This window comes from Anguilla rostrata, chromosome 2, assembly GCF_018555375.3.
Source record: "Anguilla rostrata isolate EN2019 chromosome 2, ASM1855537v3, whole genome shotgun sequence".
NCBI lineage: Eukaryota > Metazoa > Chordata > Actinopteri > Anguilliformes > Anguillidae > Anguilla > Anguilla rostrata.
Genome location: NC_057934.1, coordinates 26,921,161 through 26,932,177, shown reverse-complemented (window position 1 = coordinate 26,932,177; position 11,017 = coordinate 26,921,161). Strand labels below are relative to the sequence as shown.

At 40.7% G+C, this 11,017-nt stretch overlaps 1 protein-coding gene across 1 annotated transcript; it reads right to left on the bottom strand.

Annotated features, from left to right (window-relative positions):
* Positions 1-3,071: 3,071 nt before the first annotated feature.
* On the bottom strand, positions 3,072-10,499 carry LOC135249158 (keratin, type I cytoskeletal 13-like). Its single transcript, XM_064324495.1, has 7 exons — positions 10,030-10,499; positions 5,208-5,290; positions 4,847-5,003; positions 4,405-4,566; positions 4,123-4,248; positions 3,789-4,009; positions 3,072-3,307 (listed from the first exon to the last, which is right to left on the bottom strand). The coding sequence occupies exons 1-7, from the start codon at positions 10,435-10,437 to the stop codon at positions 3,181-3,183; spliced, it is 1,284 nt and encodes a 427-aa protein (XP_064180565.1). The 5' UTR covers positions 10,438-10,499; the 3' UTR covers positions 3,072-3,180.
* Between the last annotated feature and the right edge of the window lie 518 nt (positions 10,500-11,017).

Below are 11,017 nucleotides of genomic sequence, written 5' to 3'. Positions count from 1 at the left end.
TGTTACATAATGAGATTTATTGTAAAATTTAAGAAGCAGGGTGTGGAGGGGTGGTGTGGTTAGAGGCGGAGGGGGAGCGGTTTAGCTGGCCTGGAACCACAGCTGTCAGTAATTATGTCAGTAATAAATCTACCAAGTATCTGCTTCTGTTGCCCTCGACGGGGGGCTGGAACAAGACTCATATATATTGTGTTTGCTCCTCCTGTCGTGTGTGGTTTGTTAGTTATTTTGTAGCTTCATTTGAACGCACAAGAAAGCCCATGTGCATCTGAACCAGAGACTGTGTGATTTTTGGGGAGAGGAATAACCAAACCTTGTTACAGTGATGGCCTGTACAGGGGGAAGAGGAGACAGTACAATCAATGGAAGGACAAGCAGGAGCAAGGGTGATGGAATCGCTGCTGCGACAAGCCCTGAAACATCTAGTGCCTTTCCCTCTTGGAGCTGGCTCAGGGGCAGGCGGAAGATCGGGCTCTCCTGTGGAGTATGCTGCAGTGGAACCCGACTGGACAGCCGCTGCCAACAACCCCAACTGGCAGGTATGCCAGACTGCAGATCCCACGAATGGTAGACACAGAAAAAAAGCTTGGTTCGGTCTGAGGCATTAGTGGGTGACAATAAGGTATGTGCTTGGGATATTCACAATTACCCAGTGGTGCCAGTGAAAATTTGACATGGGGGGGAGAAAGCATAGAGTAAAGGCTGCGTTTTGCTCCCGCCTGTCGCATCCATTTTTATTAGGTACTGATTGGCTGGGGTTTACTAATGTAAATGAGAGGTAACACAGGGAAGCAAACCCAATCTGGATAAGAGCGTCTGCCAAATGCCTGTAATGTAATAATAATACCATAATCATTAGCCTGGGGTGTCAATTTAATTTGGGGGAGGTGACTGCCTTGTTATTTATTTTGTTATCTCTAGCTGTTTACCATATCGAGACAGGGTTTTTGCATCGAAGTGCGAGCAGTCAAAGCTTTACAATGGTGTAGGTGATATAGCTGTGCAGCTTGAATCAGTGACTGTTAAAAGCAATAATTTAAGAGAATGCTATTTTTAGACACTGGCATCCAATTGGGGCTATAAGAAATTAAAGTCAATACGCCCAATGGCGTTGGCTCCAGCCTTATAGGCTAATATTAACATGACATTGGGAGAAACGTAGCCTACACAACTCTGGAGCACAAAGAGAAATAAAGACAAGACAACCTATTTAATTTGATTACCTGGAAGCATGCTGTTAGTTACGTGCAACTGGTCGAACACAGTAATTAAAGTAACATTACAGTAAGCATTGGTCAAATACGGTAATTGAAGCCGATGTTAGGTTACTTAATCAGGAAAACAGCAGCCTACAAAACAGCTGTTTAAAAAAATCAAAAATATTACCATGAAATGAATTAAATGCAGTGCACTGTAATGTAGCTGGGAGATGATTCATTAATTAACAATGGCGGGAGGGTGGGGTGGGGGGGTGAGTAATAACTGACGGGCCCTTTCAATAGGTTATCTATGGAAACTTACTTTCCAAATTGAAAGCTTGATGGAACTAAGGAGCGCGAGACTTTGGAAGGTAAACTGTGGTAAAATTCGCCACAAGAGTGCACTATTTATATAATAATCTCACACAAACAGGAACAACTTTCTTGATGTGTGGAAACAAAATCTGGGTGAAAAGCTCCTTTTAAAATATCTGGGTATTTTTCTGTGAAAATCGGTAAAAACCGAAAACAATGATCCTTAATAATGTAGCAAACCTAGATGGTGAAATGAGGAAATTTGGCTTAAGAGGTTTTTTTTTGTTCATACTCATACCTGGGAACACAGAAGCTCTATTCCATCACGGCCATTGCCAAATGGTCTGCAAAAATAAGGGCTATTACTGTGCAGCTAAAAAGGTAATCCATAGCCAAGACAATTATAGATGAAAAATGCATTTATGTACGCAGAAGTAATATCAGTTTAAGATATTTGATGAAGATTATTAATTTGATCCTTGATGTAAGGACTCGATCATGGAAAGGTTCACCAAACAGTACCCTGCTACACAAGCTGCAGCTCTGGATCCAAGGCTTGAGGAGGTCTATGGATAAAGACAGGTAGGAACATAGCGAATAGTGCACTCATATACAGTTCAGTGCTTTAATTATTTAATTATTGCTATAACAACTCATTACCTTTTTCATATATTTTGTAAGACTAGAAAGGCTTATCAGTAATGACATCCATAAAGCTGAGGAGTTGAAGGTCATAAAAGTGATTTACACTTGCACAGCCTGTGTATCTACTGACAAACATTTATCATGAGGTCAAATCCTTTATTCTCAAGAAGCTGCAGGATGTCACTGATACTGACTCAGTCTTCACCACATCCATCAAGGAGGTGAGGGCTGATTTGGCTAAGCACTACCAGATATGTTGTTTACAAAGGAGCGCACCACCAGGGGGTGGCTGGAGCCTATCCCAGCATGCATTGGCGAGAGCCAGGAATATACCCTGGACAGGCTGCTAGCCACATGCATGTGTTAGAATTCTATGCTGACTTCACAAAAGTAATGCAATGACTTATTGATTTATATACAGGAAATAAAGGAATAGTTACAAGTGCCAGTGTCAGAGCAGGACTAGCATGAGGTCGTGTAGATTTGTTATACTTGTGGTGGGCCTGCTTAGAATATAGGTTTTACTACAACTTGGGAATATACAACAGGATTTCAAATCAAATCAAATCAAATTTTATTTGTATAGCGTATTTTACAACAGTTGTCACAATACGCTTTACAGACAACCCTAGCCTAAACCCCCACAGGAGCAAGGCTAAGGCAACAGTGGCAAGGAAAAACTCCCTGTGGCAGATGGGGAGAAACCTTGGAAGGAACCAGGCTCAAGGGGGAAACCCATCCTCCTCTGGTCGGCTCAGGGTGCCAACTGGTGACCAGCATGTCAGCCAGTTTATGCACAAGATATGATATGTGATGTGGCTCAGATGATGGGTGGGGCCGGGTGGCGGTGATGGGGAACAGGATTTGGTGGCAACTTAAATAAAATGGCACCAGAATGACACTCACACAGGATACAGCTCAGATCTTTTTATTGCAGCAACCTCCAGATTATAACTCGCCATTTTTATGAGGCATTGTTGGTGTTAAGGAGATGGGCATGTTCAGTATTGCAGTGAGCTGCTCATACAGTTGCGGCCACAGCTCTGGTTGAGGAACTAACCACCCTGCCATCCACCATCTCTTCCACAATGGTTACCACTTTTTTACGTGAGATGGTAGAGGAGGAGCCAGAGTTGGAAAAGGAAACACTGAAAAATAAATATGCCATTCTTAGTGAACTTATCATTCTGAAATAACACTGTTAGTATATAAAAACAAATAAGTAGGTCATTTTCCTGCCTTTTAACAGTGACAAGTATGGATCTTGAATTTAAATGAATGTAATTAAAAATAATCTTAATTTCTGTTAAATTCTGTAGTGAAACCCAACACTAAAACAACCGTCTGACTTCCTATCTGTCCAGCACACCCTTCTATCCTATCCTTACCAGGTGTGAACTTCCCTGTTCCGCTATACTTCAAAAACCGAATGTTGTATGAGATTCAGTAGTGATGGGATATTGAGGACACCAAATCCCATTATCAGTAAAGCTACTTAGCATGTTCTGTGACTGGTTCACATGACCTTATAGAATGACTTTGCTCTTTATAGCAAAACAGTACATTTGAATGATATAGCGAGTCCTTGTTAATAGTCTAACCAGTTTTTCTTTCTCCAGCCAGGCTTACCTGCTACTCTCTCCATCCAGCAGTCTTCTATACTCTGCTATCTCCATCTCTAGACGGGTCTTTATGTCCAGCAACATCTGGTACTCATGACTTTGACGCTCCATATCAGCACGTAGCTGCACCAGCTGTTCCTCAATGCTGGTGACCTGCATCTGGAGGTCAGACAGCTGCATGGAGTAACGATTCTCTGTATCTGCCAATGTAGCTTCCAGGGATGCTTTCTGTTGGATGCATAGACAAAGGTAAGTGGGGAAGAGAAAGCATTTTTATTAAAAGCCAAGGGACTCAACTGGTTAATAGCAAAGTTGTTTTGCAGGGCATTGTGATGTCTTACCATACTTAGTTGAGACTGCAGCTCAATTTCAAGCCCCTGCAGTGTGTGCCTGAGCTCTGTGATTTCAGTTTTGGAGGCCTGCACTGTCTCTAGGTTAGCTGTGACTTCCTGGCTTAGTGGTTCTACCTGTTGGGGAAAAAAAGAATAAATAAATAAATAATTAATAAATAAAATAAATGACTACATTGCAAACTGGAACAGAGGGAACACGAAGAAATGGGGACATGGAGCCAAGACTGGAATATAGATGACCATCAGATTTTTTACCCCATCAAATATTACCTTGGCTTGAAACCAGTTCTCCAAGTCCCTCTTGCTCTTAGCAGCAACAGCTTCATAGTGCTCACGGATATCTGCCAGGACTTTATTCAGATCTTCCTGAGGTGCTGCCTCCACTTCTACATGGACCTGGCCACTCATCTGTGCTCTCATGGCCAGAAGTTCCTGAGAAAACAAACACAAATACAATATTCAGCACACCAAGCCTTATCTGTTTAACTGGGAAGTATTTCTTACAAGAAATATGATGGTAAGGCAATGATATGGCATGGTAAGGGCATTATGTTATGTCCTAGTCTACAAGACCATTTACTAATTTAATCAATGTTTCAATGAAGATTCTTATTTTCATAGATACCACCTATTTTTAACTACTTATTTGACATGCATAATGTAAAATCATGACACCTGCTGCAGCAAAAAGGACAGTGTTTAATAAACCCACCTCCTCATGGTTGTTCTTGAGGAAGATTAGCTCCTCCTTCAGGCCTTCAATCTGCATCTCCAGGTCAGATCTTGCCAGAGTCAACTCGTCCAGGACCCTCTTCAATCCTGCAATATCAGCTTCCACTGACTGCCGCATGGCAAGCTCATTCTCATATCTACATCAAAAAGGGTTGTTATGAATTTTTTTTAATGAATTATTGTCTTTTCCTTTTTTAAAAATAAACAGACCTTTTGAAACTATGGCCATGGTTTAATTTTCTGTGTTCTTATGCATTGCATTCTGCTTGATAAATGTTAACTCTCTATAACAGTCCACATTAATAAATTTCACTGCACATTACCTATATTTTGGGACTTACTTGACTCTGAAGTCATCAGCAGCCAGCTTTGCATTGTCAACACTGAGATAGATACCTCCATTGATGAAGGTAGCATCCTGGATCTGAAGAAAGTTGAAATGCTCAGCCATTAAACCACTTAATTTAGATAATCATCACAGATTGGTATATTAATGTGTTATGAATATGTAAATATGTATGTAGGCTTGGAGCAAAAAAGATTGCAGTGAGATTTCTACATGAGCTAAACTTTATATGAAGACATCACAGAAATTTAGTTATACGTATGTATGGTAAATGTAATGAATAACCTTTGTTGCAAAAATGTGTTTGAGTTGACACCTCTGAGGGACTGGAATAAGGTGTACACAGACCACAATTTTGGCTTTGTAACTGTGGAGCAGTTTGTAGAAGTGTGCCCCTTACCAGGCCCCCAAAGGAAAACAGACTGTTTACTGTGCTGACAGGGATCAGCAGGTGTAATAAAGAGACAGCACTCGGTTTCACAACATCATACTGGATCAGCATTATGTAAACCTTAGGTTATCCATAATACAGTTTGATCATGTTTTGAATGGAAATCCAATGTCATGGGAAACAAGTTGGTGTCTTTGGTGATTGGTTTCTGATTAAAGATCTGGATGCCCATGGGTCAGTGCCCAGCCATATACATTGGTTAACCTAGAGTGGTACACTTACAAATAGCGCAAGCAGAATCATTAATGCACTGTTCTGTTTGTTTTGTTTGATGACTTGGTATTTTGCTTTGATCTTTGAATATATAAGGGGAAAGGTGCAATGGTCTGGGGATACTTGTCAACACAGTCTCCTATGCATCACTTTCATATAGCCATCTCACTACACACACATTTTGCACCATTGTATATAGCCATTATTAACATACTATATTATAAACTGCATTCACTTTAACCTGGCATTCCGCCTTGACTCTTACCACTGCATACCTAGCAGTTTTAAGGTCCTAACATACACATAGAACTCAGGATATCTGCCCACCGTAGCCATTCACCTATACACTAGTGTCATAGCAGGGTACACAAGCCAGAGGCATAGCCACGTCTGCCAAGATAGATAGTGATCCTTATAGAGCCACATTACTGGCAGAGAGCAGTCTCCTCAGTCTGTGTATAACTGTTAGCACAGAGGAAAGATTAAAATACTATTTTGGAGTCAGACAATGGAGAACATTACATGAATCCCGTTCCAGTAGCACCGGGTAAGACTACACGCATTCCTTCGCCACTCAGATGCTTCCGCTGTTTGGTGTGTCTGAGGGGTTTTGTACAGTTGGTGACATCAACATGATAAGTTCTGGTTTATTATGGTTGGTGACCCCGATGCCTTTTTCTGTATCTGAGGTGTCTTACATATCACCCCTGTGGGCCTTTTGTGTAAAATACAGTATCAGTTTGTCGGATATCTAATTCTTTGATTATCACCTTAGAGAAACAGGCGATATGATTTTATCTGGCAAACTCCCTCTGTGTGACTACAGGAATGTTACCTGTTTCTCTTTCTGTTTCTCTCCTCTTCACAAAACCGAAGGAATGCCTTTGGGGGAAATTAGGGTCATGCCAGAGGTCACAAATTTTCTCCATTGAAAGTTTTATTACAGTATTGCCAGTGGGGGCCGGAGGCCCACTGCATGTCTAAAGAATCCTGCACAGTTTGTGATCTGAACTTTGGATGCAATCTGTGATATTTAATTTAATTTACTGAGTGAAAATATTAAAGTCTGTATAGTTAAGGATTGTAGAGGCCTGATCATTGGAATATACATTTTCTGGCAATTTCAGTTAAAAGCGGAAAATAACATGGTACGATTGTATTTGTTTCATGGAAAATAGTTTACCGGTAGATGGAGAGTACAGCTGGGTGTCTTTGGTAATAGTTTGTCTCCAAAAATTCACCTCTTGTCAGGAGCAGTAGTGCCATGTTTCTTTCTTAGATAGATGAGCTGGATTACCTACCAGCATAGTTGTGTTTGATCTTTTTATAAAGGGCCTAAAGTAGGGAACCTTTTAAAAACAATATCATGGTGCTTAGCCCTACGTCTAACAAGATATGGTAACTTATATGCTAATTTGTCAGTTTTCAGATAAGACAGTCCCTGTTTTCAACCACACCCCCACACTTCACACCTTACCAAATCAGCACAGCCCGATTGCCCCACTCTCTCTCAACCATGCCTCTTTCCTCATAGAATAACTTAAAATGCAGACTTTTCTTTATGTAGTTAATCAGAGTAAGGAGGAAGAAAGTTGTTCTTGGTGGGCTTAAAATCAGCCAGTATCATCAGTTGCAGTAGACATTCTGGGGAGGATATCTGTTGTTTGCCATTTGAGGAATCTGAACCTTGCATAGGGGCCTGGTGTTGTGTGGTGCTTGGTGCACGCTGGATCTGACATTTTTGTTTTACAGCTCACATGGCACTTCTATATTTTCATCCGTTTTTGGTGTATTAGGCTGTCTTTTGGGACTTTGATCTTGGTTTTTGTATGGGACTATTTTGGAAGAAAGCTGTGGTTTGGTATTTTCTTTCATTCATTTCTTGTGTGACAGTAACCCGTCCATTTTTTAAGGTAGTTGATCCTCATCTTTAGATTAGACGTGAATATTTGTTGTAACTTGATAAATTTCTTCATTTTAATCTGTTTGCAAGTTTTACATTTTATAAAGGTTGATCCAACAGGTTGCTCTGCCTATCAATAAATGTGTCAATTTAATAAAAAAATTATATCTTTGATAATATTTATCAAAATAAATTGGCTGAATTTATTGTGGATAAGTGAGGGGGAGTTGATGCACTTGCGTTCGGTATTCAGAGTTCCGGACGTGAAACAAGGGTGTTAACTGGTTAAAACCACTGGATTCAGAAATTAAACATATTTCACATAATACTCACATAATACCTGACAAGTTGCAGAGGAGCAAATGGATGAAAAAGCAGACACTGCCTGAACAACAGCTATAATAGAGGTTATCAGAGGTGACTAAGCTTGTTGCTGTTAATTACATATTTATATAGTGTATATGGACATATGTCATATAGTGACTTACTCCCAGTTCTTACAGAAGTACTCCCAGTTCACACTGGGCCAGGTCCTGACTCCAGAAATTTAAGTGTATTTTAAACAATTCCTGCTATGTAGGATGTACACACATTTGATATATGCACATTCTCAATTGAGATATGCTGTCACTTGACTGGAATGGGTGATTCATGCTCCATTGCACTGGATATAAATTAACTGGTCTTGACCTACACCCACAGATGGGAAATGTGACTTTGCCGAGAACCCATTTCATTGTCATTATTTAAAAAACATTATTCAGTGCTATAAGGCAGGTGTGACTTTAATTATATAGTGGTCAGAAATGTATACCTTTAAATTTGTTTTGATTGTGTATCTCACCCACCCAAACCCCTGAATAAAATTGCTATGTGTAAGAAACAACATACCCTGGCAAATATTTCAATATTGTTCTTACGAGTGACATTTAGCAAGAAGTTCCTTGGTTTAAGCCCTTCTGTGCGGAGTTTGCATGTTCTCCCTGTGTCTACGTGGGCTTCCTCTGGGTACTCCGGTTTCCTCCCACAGTCCAAAGACATGCAGGTTACATTGGAGAGTCTAAATTGCCCCTAGGTATGAGTGTGTGCCTGAGAACATGGTGCGTGTGCCCTGCAATAGACTGGTGAACTATCCAGTGTGTAATCCTGCCTCTTGCCCAATGCAAGCTGGGATAGGCTACAGCACCTCCTGTGACCCTAACCAGGAAGAGCGAGTATAGATGATGGATGGATGGATGGATATAAAAACTAAACCAAAATAAGCAGCCCTTATTTGAGTGTCCACCTCATGTGGGTGTGGCTCTTTGTGAGATTTATATTCAAGGTCTGAAAGTGTTTAGTTTGTGATGATCATGTTGATTTTACTCATAAAATTGTTTGTGTTGATGATATTAATGGTAGAGACATATAGTATTTATAATTAATTAGTAATGGGCAACCAAATACAACATTTAAATACTGAGTTGCCATAAAATGGCAATAGATTAATACATTTTTTCAGTTTTCCATGCAAAACCATTATTATCCACTAAGAAAACATCCATTGAGCTGTAATTCCATATATTCTACCTGTTCATGCAAGCAAAGGCTGCGTAGATGAAACTAGGTGGGTCTCAAGCCAGGAATCACATAACTTGGCATTCAATGACACAGACCTTCTTTTCATTGAGACTCCACCCCAGGTGTGCATCATATTCCCACTTTAGTTACTTAAGCCATGATAAATGTAGGGAAACAAGCACTTAACTTACATAAAAAATTGAGTTAAGCACATGTAAGCACAGCAGGGATCAGGGGCATTATCCTTCCACTTGTGCATTTATGTACAAGAAAGAAATGTGGTCAGAGTATCTATTACAACTAGCTAATATTTGATCTTGCATGTGTAAGTTATATGAGCATATAAGGAACAAACTCGGGCTGTGCTGCATGTCATATGCATCGCAGCTCTGAATACTGATAATTAAAAAAAAAAAATTTTAATGTGAAAAGTAATGTGAAAAGAGGAACTGATGGCTTCAATATGTACATCTAAATAGGGTAGTCAGAGAGAGATAACAGTGGTAAAGCCCCTGGGGCAGTTGGTTGCTGTAAAGACCTTGCTCTCTCTTATAGGGACCTAATCTCTCCAGATAGAAGTCAGCATCCCTATATTACCACCAGGAGCACGAACCAGCAACTCCAGCTACCCTACTGCCCAATAGGTTTCTTATATAGGTTAAGGAAAAGTAAAATGGAAACTAAATTTACCTTTGCCCGCAGATCCTTGATGGTGGCCTCATATGCACTGTAGTCACGTGCAGTCGGAGAGGTTTTACTCTCAAGGAACTGCCGGATCTTCAACTCCAGTTCAGCATTTGCCTTCTCAAGGGAGCGCACCTTCTCCAAGTAGGCAGCCAGACGGTCATTCAGGTTCTGCATGGTGGCCTTCTCATTGTTAGTGATCTGCATGTCTACAGAATCAGCCAGGTTGAAGCCCATCCCTGCACCACCACTAAAGCCAAAAGCACCACCACCACGACCTGCAGAGTAGGAGCTGGAGGCACTGGAAATGCGCACTCCAGTGCCACCGGAACCACCATACATACTACCAGCTCTCCTGGTACTTCCAGAGGAGCTCCATTGAGATCCACCTGACATCATAAAGCGCTGGCTCATGGTGATGGCTGCTTGGATAGTATACGACTACTCTAGCTCAATCTGGAGAGAAGTGACTGTGGCGAAAGCCCCAGCTTAAGTTTTTTATACAGCTGGTAGAGGGAGGGCAGAAGAGGGAGCAATGGGAGGATTAGCTGAGATGGGGGAGGAATTCACAAACACACACCCTACCTCAAAAGGGTCTGCCGTTAGACAGTGAAGTCATTTGAGAAATTCAAAGCCACACCCATTTCTGAGCAAATGCAGTGCTTTAAGACAACATCTGTGGCAACATGAATTGTCTTAATGTTATCATAAAAAGGGTTTAAGATTTCAAAACATTACTGGCTTGTCATCTGATCTTTCACTGTGTCAAGAGAAGTGATCAGGTGTTTTGTTTAGCTGCCTTCCTGCTAGTTTTCAGCCATAGGGGTCAGCTTGTGTGACTGGCTTGTAATAGCATGCTTGTATTAATAGTACAAGATATTTGATGAGTGCATTCACACAAGTAGTGGCTTGTTTGCATGCTTTTTATACAGCATCTGACTGTTGTTAACTCCAACTAAAATGGCATTTATATAACAAACAAAAAAAGAAATTT